Raw genomic sequence first — 15,464 nt, forward strand, 5'->3', positions numbered from 1 at the left:
GGGAATAGTGAAGGGTTATTCTGGCTAATCTCTTCATTTGGAATGAGCGCTTCTTGACACTAAGATTTTCAGAAGGCAACCTATGAACTTGTTTTGGTTGCAGGTTCTTGCAAAATAAAGCACAATCAATTAGAGAACATGCGTGATGTTGAAATCACGCTCCAAAGTCTAGTTTCCCTTTCCATGTGACTTGTGACTTATTTTTCTTTCTTAAAGGGCTCTGAGTACCTGCTTGAACAGAGCTCCCTGGCCTCTAATGCTGAGTGTGTCATGCTTCAAAATGTATCTAAAGAATCTTTTGAAAGGACTATTAATATAGCAAAAGGCAATTCTAGCCTAGGTAAGTTTCTCATTTTCCTCATATACCTACTCCTCAACCCCCTTGACAAGGGGAAATATTGAACATGGTAAATTTCATTTTTTTTTGCTGTAGATAAGAGAACAGATGGTAGAAATTTTCCTGTAGTTTTTATGGTTTTAATTTCTATGTCCTCATTATTTTTTTGAAATGGTTTACAGGTTTGTTTACTTTGTATGAGCAGAAATCCCTCATTCTCTTAATTCAGAGTATTCACAAGCCTCATTTACATTCAGTAAAAGATATATGAATTGTTTGTGTATGAAACAGCAAATCAGAAAAGGAATTCTTAGAAAATGAAAACTCAGCAATTTGGAATTCTAAATTCTTTGGAAAAGTAAATTATTAGTTACTTTGAATGTACCAGTGATGTATAAGTCAGTTTATATTTAATTTCTTTCACTCACTGAAAGAAAGACTAAAAAGACAACCAGGTGTGCCACCACCAAAATGTAAATGTGAGTTATTCAGTAGGACTTCCCAGGTGGCAGGATTTTTGTGTCCTTTTTAACCACAAAACCCTCTGAATTGGGCAAAGAAGACTTTCTGTAGAAATATCCTAATTACAATAGCTAAAACTGTGTTGAGGCAGAGCACATTTGTTCTCTCATTGAGTTACACAGTCATGTGACTCAGACCTGTCTTTCTTGATAAATAGAATGGTAGATGAGTTGCTCTGAGTGTCCAAATGCAGCCCAAGACTCTCTGGTTAATTCAGCATCAGAGATCCTTTTCCTTCTATGAAGTAAGCAACCACTACCCGTTACACTGACGTCTTATGGCAGGGTCTTGTTTCCTTGTTAAGTTTTGAGATTTGGCAGAGGAATCCAGCAGTGCTTACTTGATGAGTGGGATTTCAGCCTTGGTCTCCAAGATTTTGTTCCATTTGATGGTGGCGGGGTACTACCAACAGCAGCTAAACAGAATTGTAGCAGATAGTATTTGTGTTGTTGTAATATTTCTTATATACATTATGTTTAATAGGATGATGATACAAAGCTTGAACTGCAGAACTTTGCATAACTCATTAATTATGAGACAGATATATAAGCCATGCCAGAATTATTTCATTGGCTAATTTAGTATTTCTGATGCCATGTTACTCAAAATATTAGTTCTGTAGGATGTTAATAGGAGTTATAAATGAGTTCCAAGTTTAAAAGTTTGGGATGAGATAAATTTAAGAAGACGGGTTTCTTTTTACATCTCAATATCTTTTATACTCCAGTGTGCATTGTGAATCACTAAGAGATTATCAAATGTAGCATTTTTCACATTTAATTGGCCATAGAACCCATTTTTCTTGAATAATTGATAAGGCAGAGATTTTGTAAAGCCTATTTGAGAGCTATTATTCTAGTGTATTTACTCAACTAGCAAACATTTATTTTAATACTATATCCACTATGCATAGACACCATAATATCACTGTTCTTAACACAAGTTTAAGAGAGTAAGCTAATTGACATTTAAAATCCTAAAGGCATTAAAATATTGTACATGCTATAATAGATACTTACAGAGAACATTAAAGGCTTAAAAGAGGGAATAACTAATCCCTACTCTCCAGGTGTGGAGAACTTTAGAATGGTTTCAGAAAAGAGGAGATGTATGATTTAGGTCTAAAAAGAGGAGATTTTTACCACATAGTTGAGGAATTTGAAAAAGATGAAAGCTGCTTAGAAGTAAGGCAGAGAGATGTGAAATATTACTGAAACTGGTTCGGTATGGATGAAGTGTGGTATGATGACTGGCAAAGTCAGAGTTGGAACTAAAGGAATGATAAATGGGAGACAACTGCTGGATGGGTTTGTGTGTAGGACACAGAACTTCTGCTGCAGCCATCTACTGCCTTATGCTTCATGTAGGCAGCAGGAGCTAAGGGTAGAAGAGTGACATGAGCAGATTTGTGTTTTAAGAAGAGCATTCAGCTTAGGTTGGTGAAGCAGTTAGGAGGCTCTTGTAAGAGCCATGGTTTGGGTACATCAGATTTTGCAATCTGGCTATTTGGATTGCTTACCAATTTTTTTTTTTTTTTTTTTTTTTTTTTGAGAGAGAGTTTCGCTTTGTTGCCCAGGCTGCAGTGCAGTGGCATGATCTCGGCTAACTGCAACTTTTGTCTCCTGAGTTCAAGCAATTCTCATCCCTCTCAGCCTCCTGAGTAGCTGGGATTACAGGCCTCTGCCACCATGCCCAGCTGATTTTTTGTGTTTTAGTAGAGATAGGGTTTCACCATGTTGCCCAGGTTGGTCTTGAACTCCTGAGCTCAGGCAGTCCACCCATCTCGGCCTCCCAAAGTGCTAGGATTACAGGCACGAGCCACCCTGCCCGGCCTGCTTACCAATTTTTAATTAATTGTGAGAATGCTGAATTTTGTCAAAGCATTTCTTCATCTGTTGGGGAGATTATATGGATTTTTTAATTTATTCTGCTAATATGTCAAGATACATTGATTTTTTATTGTAAAATAGACATAGCATAAAATTGACCATTTTCATCATTTTTAAGAGTACATTTCTGTGGCATTAAGTGCACTCACATTGTTGTGTAGCCATCATCACCATCCATCTCCAGAATGTTTTTTGGGTTCCCCAATTGAAACGCTGTATCCATTAAACAATTATTCCCCATTGCTCTCTCTATCAGTCCCCTCTCAACTACCATTCATTTTTCTGTCTCTATGAATTTGATGAAATGCTTCATGTAGGTGAAATCATACAGTATTTGTCCATATTTGACTGGGTATAATGTCTTTTAGGTTCATCCATGTTGTAGCATGTGTCAGAATTTCCTTTTTAAGGCTGAATAATATTCCATTGTATGTATACACTATACTTTGTTTATTTATTCATCTATTGATGGACACTTGAGTTGCTTCCACCTTAGTTTTTTAAGTTTTGATATAAAATATACTAGGTTAATTAAGTTATTGGAAGAAAACAGTGAAAGGTAGAAGTGTCCTTCCTTTCCATCACATCTAGAAACCCATTTAAACCTCCCCAGCCTGACTTTAAAGTATAAAAGAGCCCTGTCATTTTTTTAGTGAAAGTAAAATATTTGGCCGGGCGCAGTGGCTCACGCCTGTAATCCCAGCACTTTGGGAGGCTAAGGCGAGTGGATCACCTGAGGTCAGGAGTTCAAGACCAGTCTGCCCAACATGGCGAAACCCCATCTCTACTGAAAATACAAAAAATTAGCTGGGCGTGGTGGTGGGCACCTGTAATCCCAGCTACTCAGGAGGCTGAGGCAGGAGAATCCCTTGAACTCGGGAGGTGGAGGTTGCAGTGAGCCGAGATCGTGCCACTACACTCCAGCCTAGGTGACAAGAGCAAAACTTCGTCTCAAAAAAAAAAAAAAAAAAAAAACAAAGTAAGACATTTAAGTGTGAAATCACAGCACCATTAGTTTACCATTCACACTGTAACATAAAAGTGTAAATCACAATTAGTTTAACTTTTCTGCTTCATTTCCATTATTGATATGCTATGCCCAATATGTTTATAGGGCTTTCTCCCTGGCTTTTTGATTTCCTGGGACCCAGTGAGGTTCCTCTGGCATTTTGGAGTTAAAATTTACTGCATGCCAAGGCAAGAACATTACATTACTCTGTTACCTCATTTCACAGGAGATGCTAAATGTTCAGATTTCTATAGCACTTCGAATAACTAAATGTAAAGGAATCTTGAAAAATCTATGTAAATATTAAAGCATTAAATTAAGCTTTAGTGTAGGAAGGTTTTGGCTGTATAATTTAAAGTAACAAAAAGTGTGATAAATAGTATGTTAGGAAGTCTAAATAGAGGCTGGGTTTGTGCTAGTGGAAAAGTATATTATGAAGAGGTCTATCAATGAGCTCATTTTCTTAGATTCATAGTCTCCCCTCAATCAGCTATATGCGGTTGTTTGCAGTTTTAGCTTTGTGGCTAATTTTTTCTTTGTCTAGTGATGACCAGAAGAAGTTATTAATAAATGACAGCTTTCTGTAAAAGCTGTCATAATCCATTGTTTTGATTTCATGAATCATTTGGGTTTTTGAATTTTGTTAAATTTAGAGTGAAAATATATATAGAAATACAGATACATTAATAAATATACACGTGCATATAGTGACCTTTAAAAAATTCTAATCTTGATGCTTTTTGATAAGTCTGTGGTCCCTTGGTTAATGATGTGGTGTTTGGACTTGAAGGTAAAAAAACAAGGTTGTTCAGGGGAAAAGAAAGGAAGTCTTTATCTTCCCTTCACTGATTAGATACAGAAACATAGACAGACTCAGGAATTTCTCTGAAATTACTCAACCCTTAAAGAGGTAGAGTCAGAACTCAAACCTGTCTGTCTCTGATTTTCACACAGACCGTACAATGCATTCAGTACTTGAGTTACCCAAGGGCACATTATGATTGTTGTACTAACAGGCTTCATTTTGAAGCTGAATTAAGATTTGCATTTAGTCTTTAGGGAGCAATGTAACCTTGGTTTGGGGGAGAGATGCATTTTAAACATATTTTATGACTTTTGTTTTGTTTTTAGTTTTGTGACTAAATTTTGTCGTACACTTTGTGTCAGGTGTTTTCAAAGTACTATTACATATGTGTTTCTCACTTAGTTCTTTAAACAACCCTAAGAGTAAATGTCATCCCTTTTTAAAGGTAAGTAAACTGAGGCTTTGTGTGAGGTTAAGTCAGTTGCAAGCTTGTGCTGATTGGAAGTGGTGGAATTCAGATTTGTAACCAGTTCTCTATTTCCAAAGCACATGATCTGGGATTTGGGATTTGGGATATTCTTTCATACTTCTTCCAGGAAAAAAATTGAGAGATCTTACAAGTTACAACCAAAATCTAGTTAGTGGAGATTACCTCCAAGTTATTGCACCTGGAAAATTGTCATTTGGTGAAAGGAAAGTATAAGCTCAGCTAACTGACGTTGACCTCTTGGTTTACATGGTTGATGTGACCTGACAGCCTTAATAGCTGAGAGTCGTGAGTTAAATATGCTATTAAAAGTGAATTCAGAGATCATGTTGGCCATAGCTCATGATAGGTTCCATGTCTGTGTCTTGCCTTATTGTAGTCTGCATGGTGCTAATAAGAACAAGATGGTAAGTTAGATTCCCACTGTGATCCACTGAGTTAAATTTTACTTTGTGCTGACACATTTTTATTTTACCAAAGTACAGTTATATTGTGGGTATTGGTGGGAAGGCTGGCTTTAACAGTACAAAATGGAGTACCTTTTGAAAAATTTCAGATTCAGCCTTTTTTCTCACCCGAAATGGTATCTTACTGTTTTATGGTAAGCAGAGGTGTCTTCTTAACAATACACTTCAAAATCGTTAGTATGAGTCTTAACAGAATATTATAAGTACGTTTAAAAATGTTTTATTTCTATCAGAAAACAGTAAGTAGGAGCCTGAATTGCCCACATCCACATATGAAATATTAGGCTAGAAACATAATCAGAATCATTTTTTAAAATGTTTGAAATATCATATCTAATTTGGTATGAGTAGAATTAATATTTGGAAAGACATCATTTTTTAAATATATAAAAACCTAAAAAGGAATTTGTGACATCTGTCAAAGAAAAGTTTTTATAAATACCCTGGTAGCTTTATATCTCTCCATAGCTTGTTTAATTATATAATTTTGTTTTGGAAGAAACTTTCAGCACTTCGTTTTAAGTGAACTTACATTATTTTTGCAAAGTTTCAAATATAATTTATAAGATTTTATATTTTTCAACGAATAGAACGAGGATAGGATGCAAAGGGAACATTAATTCAGATAGATAGAGTCTGTTGAGAAGGACTTTCTGAGGAAGTGATAGTGAAGAGTGAGAGGGAGTTAGCTGTGCAAGAGCTGCAGAAAGAAGGTGTCAGGCAAAGACTTCAAAACGGACAGAGACGAGATGCATTTGTGGCTAGAACTTAGGGAACCAAGAAGGACATAACACAAAGCAAGGATGCACACTGCAAAGGCCAGTGTACCCCTGTCCTACAGACTGTGCTGAGCAAGTGTGTTGTGTATTACTATAACAGGAAACTATTGAAGAGTTGCAGCCAAGGGACTGATAGGATATTACTTGTCTTTTTTTTTGTAATGGCCTCTCTGTCTTCTGAGGGAAGTATGCATTGAAGGAGGCAATGATGGAAGGCAGGTGACCAGTTAGGAAGGAGGCTTTTGCAAAAAGTCAGGCAAGAGAAGGTGTTGACTTAGTCTGGAGTTAGTGTCTAAATGGAAGAAGGTAAATGGATTCAAGATAAATTTTGAAGATAGAAATGACAGGATTTGGTGTTGGATTAAATATAGGGGATAAGAGAGAGGTAAGCATCAAGAAGGACCCCGGTATTTCTACTTTGAATAATGGAGGGTAGTGTGGTAGTGCAGTTTACCAAAAAAGGGAAGAAAAATGGAGAAATAAAGTGAGGTGAAAAATTGCAGGTTCAATTTTATACATGCTAAGATTGCATTTCCTGTGAGACATCCAGGGGATGTGAAAAGAGGGCAATTTAATATCCAAATTAGAAGCTTAAAGAAGTTCAGAGATAAAATGGAAATAGATTAAGATTAAGTTCATATAAATTCATTTCAACAAACTGTTATACTTTCCCACACCACTGTGATAGGCTCCAGGTATGAAGACTTCAATACAGGCTTCTTGATGTTAGGAATTCTGTGCTATGCTGTTATCCTAAGCAACCAACATAGTACTTGGCACATATTAGCCATATAGTAAATAGATCCTGAATAAACAAGTGATTAAGAATTAAGGTAATAGCGGATAATTGCTTAATTTACGTGATGAATTTTCCTTTTGTAGTCCTTTTATTCTCTTTTATGTGTAAAAGCTGAACTAATATTGTAAAACTGATTTGATACTATCATAGTACTCTCCCTGAGAGACCTTTCTATTCAAGGGGTCAGCACATCACATGGTCTAAATTACATTCATTCAACAATGTAGATCTGTTTTGTTTATAATGTATTGACTATATACAATTTCACAAACATTTACAATTTACTTAAAAATATTTTTTGTTAGAAACACTTTTTCCTGTTTTTGCTATGCTTTTTATTGACTGAAATGTTACTTGTATTTTTTAATCTATAAATCATAGAAATTATTAAATTCAAATTAAAATGAATTGAAAAATCATGTATTTAATTATATTTGCATTTCTCTTTTCCTGTAGGAATGACAGTTAGTGCTAATAAAGATGGCTTGGGGATGATCGTTCGAAGCGTTATTCATGGAGGTGCCATTAGTCGAGATGGCCGGATTGCCATTGGGGACTGCATCTTGTCCATTAATGAAGAGTCTACCATCAGTGTAACCAATGCCCAGGCACGAGCTATGTTGAGAAGACATTCTCTCATTGGCCCTGACATAAAGTAAGTATCATTTGAAGCCCAGTTTAACTTGGGAAATTCAGGAATTTCAATTAATCAGAATTCTTTTTCAGTATTCACTTCTGTTTGAGATGCAGACGTTATCACATTTTTTAACATATCACTCAAGAAATTGACTATTTTTGAGTAGTTCTCGATTGTAAGTTTAGTTTCTTTGAGACTATATCAATATTAAAAATTTGGAAACGTTGTTTTGTATTTTTAATTATGCTTCTCCAGTGATTTCTACAACAACCATAGAAGTGAGGGATGCAATGATTCTCACAGAGCAAGAGGGCCCACTTTTAGGATCTTGGAAAGATGTTTGGATTGGCTTTGATATAAGGAATTGTACCCTACCTAATTGACCTGTGTGAATCCTAGAACTAAGACAGTTCTTTAAGGGCCAGGCATGCAAAAGACAACATAAAACAGTGTCCATCTGACCCAAAACTTACCGTTTCTTGAGCTATCTCATGACCCCAGGGGATAGACCAATATGTTGATATGGTCTGTTTATAGGTCATGGAGGATATTTTGTCAGGAAGTGCTTAAAATTTCCAATAACCCCATAATGTACTAAAAGCACATCATATATGTGGTTTGTTTTTTAAGTCACTAACCATTCCTTGAGCCAACATAAAAATCAGCTCATTACTTTATTGTGACACTTCATCAATGTGGCATTTTCCTCTAGCATTAATCATTGAATATTTGTTTTTAATGTATGAGGGATAACATCATAAGAGCTCAGGGAAAGATTGTTTACCTAAAATCGATGTAATGATTACTAGTATGGGGGACTTTTTTGTATTAATGTTATTTTACTGACTACATTCTCTATTACTAGTCCTTTTGCAAAGTATGTATTGCTAGGGCTTAGGTAACAAAAGCTGTACAGACTGTCTTTCATTCTGTGGTCAATAAAAAGAAGAAAAGTATATACCATTTGGAGCAGATTCCGCTGTCTGATATAAAAGAAGTATTATTTTTAGGCAAAATCTTCACTAATGGGCTTTCATATTTGTGTATGCTTTTTTGACTTTTGTTTACAGTTGAACAGATCATCAGATCATATTACTGTTCCTTAACTGCCTTATAATAATTGGAGTACAAGTAAACATCATTAAAAATGTCAGTCCTTTTATCATAAGAAAAGAGAAACTTCAAGTGTTTTCCTTACCGCTTATGGCCAGTGTTCCATGACTAGATCATGTGGAGACTATGTATTTATTGCAGGGTTTTAGTTTATGTGGATTAGATGTAGTATAAAATGCAGATGGACTAGTAACTGTTCATCTGATTTGTTGTGCCATGATGTACATTTATGCTGTGTGTGCTGATACCAGTCTGCTGCCCACTTTTTGGCATTCTGATCACCAGAATTAGTACTTGGTACTAGCCCTACCCCTCAGTTCTAATGTACTGCAGAACTTTAAGAATCGTTAAAAAATAAGACCATTGTGACACCAGTTTGGCATAAGTCATGCATCTGGTCAACTCTAGAAAACTTTTGAAGTACATTTTCAGGCTCAAAGTCTTTTTTCCCCTTTCCTCATTTTTTTTGTTGTGTATTTCCGTTTCCCCTCTCCCACTGATTCAGCAGAATTTACCCTGTCATGTGGGCAGAAGCTTTATTATGACTATGAAGGGTATCTGGAGAGCTAGCTTCATAAGTACTTGCTTTAGGATCTCAGGAGGCAAAATGTACTATAGAATCTTAAATTATTTTAAAAAGAAGAAAAATCGTACAACCTTCCCTCCTCTGGAAATCAATCATCCATTCATTCAGTCAGTGAGTCTCTCTCTCATGTACGTAAACACACATGCAGACATTCAAAACACGTTGATTTCTTCTCACATGCCTTAAAGATGCTCTGATTCAAATGGTTATAGCTTAACTCATTGAGTAATGATAAAAATAAACTAAAATCATCCTTACATAATGCTTTTTCAGAAAAAAAAATATGTTAGATTTTAAAACACAAAGAGCCATTTGGGTTGACCAGGGCTGAGCAGCATGTTCTGTGCATTTTGCATGAAGTGTTTTTGGCCCTTACCACTTGTTTCGTGAAGCAAAAGATTTAGAATTACCTTGAAAGCTATGTGAATAATCTTCCCAAAAGGAACTTTTAGTCCTTCCATTACTCTGAATAGAACCATAACATTGCCTCAGGCCCATTAAGCTTTGTGCTCATTACCTGGATCTAGGCTCCATCCACATCTCTTTCTCATTATTTTTCTTTATGAACCTGGCTTAATCTGGGTGGTGGTGGAGGGGTGTATTGTAGGAAGTTTAAAAAAGGAGACTGTGGTTGAGTTACATAACTGATTGGTTTTAGGGAAAGCATTGCTTATTGAGACAATGCACTGGATTTCTTTTTTGCCATTTACGATAGATAGCTAGGAACTTTTGTGTGTGTGTGTTCATGCATGCATGGGTAGATAATTTGAGTTTCAAGAGTTCAAGAACAGCCAGTTTAAGATCCAGGTTTCATTATTTTCTATGGAAAACCAGATGCGAAGCCTCACCAGAATGCATTCTGTTTCACTTCTCCCTCCACCTTGCCAGGAGCTCTTATATTTCTGTAATAATAGCCAGGGTTTTGTGCTTAGCAGCAGCTGCTTATAACATCTGCCAGATAATTACTGAGCTGAATCAGAATTCACCTGCCTTAACCTAAAGTGTGGGATGAATTCCTGATCAAGGAATAAAAGACTGATTGCAGTTACATTTTTTCATGCTTGTTAATAATCACTGCTATAGACACTAGTAAAGAGCAGATGCTTTTCTGGGGGAGGTGTAGATGGGAGGGAGGTGGAAAGGGGGAAAAAAAACAACCAGGAGCACCCACTTTTAACTACATATGTATGCATCTCACATTCAGCACAAGACATTGACATTTGTTAACACCATTGTAAAAAGATGCCGCAGCGTATGCTTCACATTCTAGATTTTCTGCAGCACCTGCTGACGATCGAGCCCCCTTTTATGTGTGAGTATCAGTGATTCGAAAGCTCATTATGGCTGTGTGTTACAACTTGTCTGTGAAAACAATTTTGTGCTTTTGTAATGTCCCAATGCAAGAATAGATCCAGATATAGATTTTGTATATACATTTTAGATTGTTTTCTTTGTTTAAATAAGAACATAAAATCCAACAGAGCTATGAGATTGTTACGTTTTCACATTGTACTGATGATTGTGAACTCATTTGAAAATCATATTTTCCAATTATGAAGCTTTCAAGCTCCTTTGTAAGGGAACGATCCTGTCTGCACGTGCAGGAATAGTCTCTGCATTAATAGCCATATCACATTTCAGCATCTCTAATGGTATTCTTTTTTCTTCTAGTCCATGTGTAACCAAAAGTTAGTCCATGTGTATCCAAAAGTTAGTATGAATTTTTAATTCAACTCTCAAATAAGCATTTCAGTGTGTTCTTGCAGCTCATAATTTAGCTTTGGCATTTTTGCTGGCGATTTGGAAGTTCTGTATGATGCTGTGACCAGGCTTGTGCTAGCATGGCTCTGCATGTTCTGTTGCATTGTAGGATGCTTGTTCTGGTGGCCTCACTCTCTGTAGTGGCTAAATAGTTAGGAAAACTACCGTCTCTACTCTTTCTCACTGCTATGCAAAGTATCAGAAAAATATTTGTAAATGCCTACACTCCTCACCTTTCGGTAAAATAAAAAACAACTTTGAACAAATATAAAGAAAAACTCATTTTTAACATTGTTTGGGATGGAAACATCTTTACCTTCTTTCTCAAACCAATAAAAAATTAAAGACTTCGTACTGATTGCTATTATTTTTGCTATTCTATCCTGCCTTTCTTCCCTGACCTTTTCCTGGCTTTTTAAACTTACACGTTTTATTTATATGAGTTTTACTGAATCTTTAGGAATAATACCAGTTTTCTTGAATAGGCTTTTCACATTTTAGGTTTTATGTTTATCTTTATTTTATTTTTTCATTGTTTAAAATATAATCAGTCTTCTTTCCTGACATAATGTATTATTTGAAGGGCTAAAAGCAAATTTGCTATTCAATATATTTTTGTAGCACCGTAGAGAAGATGTCTTTATAGATGAATAAATTAAATAAGGCCAGAATTAGAATGCAGCTTTTTCAGCTAGCCTAGTCTTAAATCCATTGATCTGTACTTTGATTCAGTTTTTGACCTTTGAGGTAAAAGTGTCACGAAGAGATTCCCAGAGGCTCCATGTATTCTGCCCAAGTGATCAGTATGACCAGGAGAGCTGATGACCTGTGATAGCACTCACTTCTATTTGGATTGTGCTCCTCAGCTTACAGTAGCTTCACAAAAGTGACATCCTTTTTGTGGTAGAGGGTATGGAGGTTCAGCAGTGGTGATTTACCCCATGACACTCTGCGTGGTAGCAGAACTGTGTCTTCCGACTCCAAACCCACGTGACCTCACACTTTGAAGTGAAAGAGTGCTTTCTATAGAATAACCAATATATTTGAAATTATGTATACTCCTCCTTCAGTAAATTATGACATTGGTATAAATTTTTATTTTATTACAACATAAAAGACAATCTTTTTATCTTTGCGCTCCAGTGCTGAGGTTTTGTATACTTATTATTTTAACACATAAATTATGGACAGATGGTTTAATAATCTTCGTGATTTCTAATTTTTAGTTGCACAAACATGCTGTATTGAGTTCAGATACAGTATTTCTCGTATGTTACTATTCATTAATTTGAAGATCTTGAAACAGTTTACTTTAAAAAGTATGTCCACCATGTCAGAAGCAGGACAGCAGTAGACTTGAATTTTCATTTATCAGTTTCTAAACATTACAGCAGGAGTCAGCATCTAGCACAGTGTCTTCCGCATAATAGGCATTCAGTCAGTACTTGTTGAATTAGTAAATGGCCATTCACGTGTAAATAGTAGTCTTTTCTTTGAGACCAAAGTGAATTTTTTAAAATTGCTTCAAATTAGTAAGAGTCTTTCCATAAACTCAAATGGTTTAATCTCATACTTTAGACTTGAGAGTTCATAACTTAATAGAGCTAACATAATTATTGAAAATGCTTGTTAATCTCTAGAATTAATTATGTATTATAGAAAGATGCAAAGTAATTTGTGATATTCAGCATTTTAATAGAGTATACCTAATTTGTTTTTGCTAGAGATCCCAGAAATCTTTGGGCAAAATTAATGTTATTGCTGACAATCATTATTCTAGGGATTTATAGATCTTCCTAATTTAAAAAAAATTGTTGTTAGCCTTTTCATTTGATAATATAAATAATTGTTTTCCTTCTCTGCATGATGATTGGTAAACACATAGTTAATCAGCAGCATTTAAAAACTTAGTTTCTGTTGTTATTCTTCCCTATAGAATACTTTATCCTATTGAAGTTTGGATTCTCTGCTGAATATACTGATTAAATGAGTTGTATGAAAAAGTAGGGAGAAAGGGACAATATGATTTGTTTCCTTTATTTTAGAAGCTTTTCCTAACAGTTAGGCAAAATATTATTTCCCTTCACTTCCATGGATTCTGGTTTGTTCCAGAATTACTTATGTGCCTGCAGAACATTTGGAAGAGTTCAAAATAAGCTTGGGACAACAATCTGGAAGAGCAATGGCATTGGATATTTTTTCTTCATACACTGGCAGGTAAGTGAAACATTAAATGTAATACAATGAATGGTACAGCAAGTTGTAGAGAATTTGGAATTCAGAGTCAGGGAGGACTAGAGCAAAGAAAAGGTCTGAATCCCTTTCCTCTTTCAAGATTTTAAAAAATATTCTTCCCTTTCCCTCAATTATATAAGTAATTATTATATAGTATGGAAAATTTGAGAAATATATAAATATTCAAATTAATAAATTAATATTTAATTCTACCACACAATGTAGCACTTTTAACATATTGAGTTTTGATAATTTGCCCCAAATGAGTATTATTCCATTAATTTCTTAGAACGTAAGAAATTGTATGATTTTTTTACTCTTTAATATTAGCAAACTTCTTCAGAAATGTTATTTATTCTTTTATTAACATGCATACAAATTCAGAAATTTTTTCTTTTTTTTTTTTTGAGGCAGAGCCTCACTCTGTTGCTCAGGCTAGAGTACAGTGGTGCCATTACAGTTAACTGCAGCCTCTACCTGCTGGGTTCATGCAATCCTCCCACCTCAGCCTCCCAGGTAGCTGGGATTATAGGCGTGTGCCACCACATCAGGCTAATTCTGTATTTTTTGTAGAGATGGGGTTTTGCCATGTTGCTCAGGCTGGTCTCAAACTTCTGAGCTTAAGCAGTCTGCCCACCTTGTCCTGCCAATGTGCTGGGATTCACAGGCATGCACCACCATGCCTAGACCAGAAATATTTTTTATTTGTAATTTTCTTGCTCTTTTGGAGAATGTTGAGCTGAACCCGTTAGCATATATGCATGTTAGGAAACAGTGTTTGGCTTTTTAAAGGCACTTGATATACAAAGTATAAAGAGCCTTTAAATAATAAAGGGAACGTTTTCTTTTTTCTTAGGAAAGGCAGGAACTGGGTTTTGATGCTGCTGTTGACTGAGTCAAGATCAGGGAGAGAAATAATGTCAAACTGCTTTTCCATGAAGAATGTACCATTTTGCACTCTCAGTTGTGGGCCTGTGTTTTTCAGTTGTGCTGGCAACTGACTACCAAATTTCTTGTAAGCATGTGGTAGAGCAGAAATGGCCTTGCAAGCACTCTGAGGTCTTCTCAGAAGAGAGTTCTACCATTCTTTTTTTTTTGAGACGGAGTTTCACTCTTGTTGCCCAGGCAGTGCAGTGCAATGGTGCAATTTTGGCTCACTGAGACCTCTGCCTCCCGGGTTCAAGTGATTCTTCTGCCTCGGCCTCCTGAGTAGCTGGGATTACAGGTGCCCGCCACCATGACCAGCTGATTTTTTGTACTTTTAGTAGAGATGAGGTTTCACCATGTTGGCCAGGCTGGTCTTGAACTCCTGACCTCAGGTGATCCACCTCGGCCTCCCAAAGTGCTGGGATTATAAGCGTGAGCCACCATGCCTGGTCGAGTTGTACCATTCTTTAGAGGATGTCAGAACATCCCAGAACACCACGGTCTCCAGTGACCTTGCATTCATTGTGATCTTGCTTCACTGATTCCTCTGCACATTACAGATGACTACAGAATACAGAAAGTGTCAGGGAAGGGGAAGGTATGTTATTTGTTTAATAAAGGGAAGGAATGGCATGGTCCTTGGGGCTTCATGAATATTATGGGAAAAGGAGTATAATTGTCCCTCATTATCTGTTGGGGATTGGTTTCAGGACTCCCCATGGATACCAAAATCCACAGATGCTCAATCCCTTATATAAAAGGGTATAGTATTTGCACATAACCTATGCACATTCTCCCGTATAGTTTAAATCATCTCTAGATTCCTCATAATACCTAATACAATGTAAAAGCTATGTAAGTACCTGTTATATATATATATATATATATATATATATAATTTTAATAATGACAAGAAAAAAAGTCTGCACATGTTTTTTGCAGATGCAACCATCTATTTTTTTCCCAAATATTTTTGGTCTGCTGTTGGTTTAATCCATGGATGTTGGACCCAAGGATACGAGGGATAGGGGAGACACCTATATTTACTTTACACTTACAAAGCTCAGCCACACTCCAGGATTTCCATTGTAGGGTTAATGGCATGAGTTGG

At 36.1% G+C, this 15,464-nt stretch overlaps 1 protein-coding gene across 50 annotated transcripts in view; it reads left to right on the forward strand.

The window, feature by feature from the left end:
- MPDZ (multiple PDZ domain crumbs cell polarity complex component) overlaps positions 1 to 15,464 on the forward strand; it is a 174,189-nt gene that overhangs the window by 103,442 nt on the left and 55,283 nt on the right. For all 50 annotated transcript variants that reach the window (XM_063696393.1, XM_031014566.3, XM_055351025.2 and 47 more), the window contains 3 exons: positions 217 to 340; positions 7,551 to 7,749; positions 13,304 to 13,408. In XM_063696393.1, the coding sequence (XP_063552463.1) occupies positions 217 to 340; positions 7,551 to 7,749; positions 13,304 to 13,408 (428 nt within the window). The remainder of the gene's footprint in view (positions 1 to 216; positions 341 to 7,550; positions 7,750 to 13,303; positions 13,409 to 15,464) is intronic.

The sequence above is a fragment of the Gorilla gorilla genome, chromosome 13 (genome assembly GCF_029281585.2).
Source record: "Gorilla gorilla gorilla isolate KB3781 chromosome 13, NHGRI_mGorGor1-v2.1_pri, whole genome shotgun sequence".
NCBI lineage: Eukaryota > Metazoa > Chordata > Mammalia > Primates > Hominidae > Gorilla > Gorilla gorilla.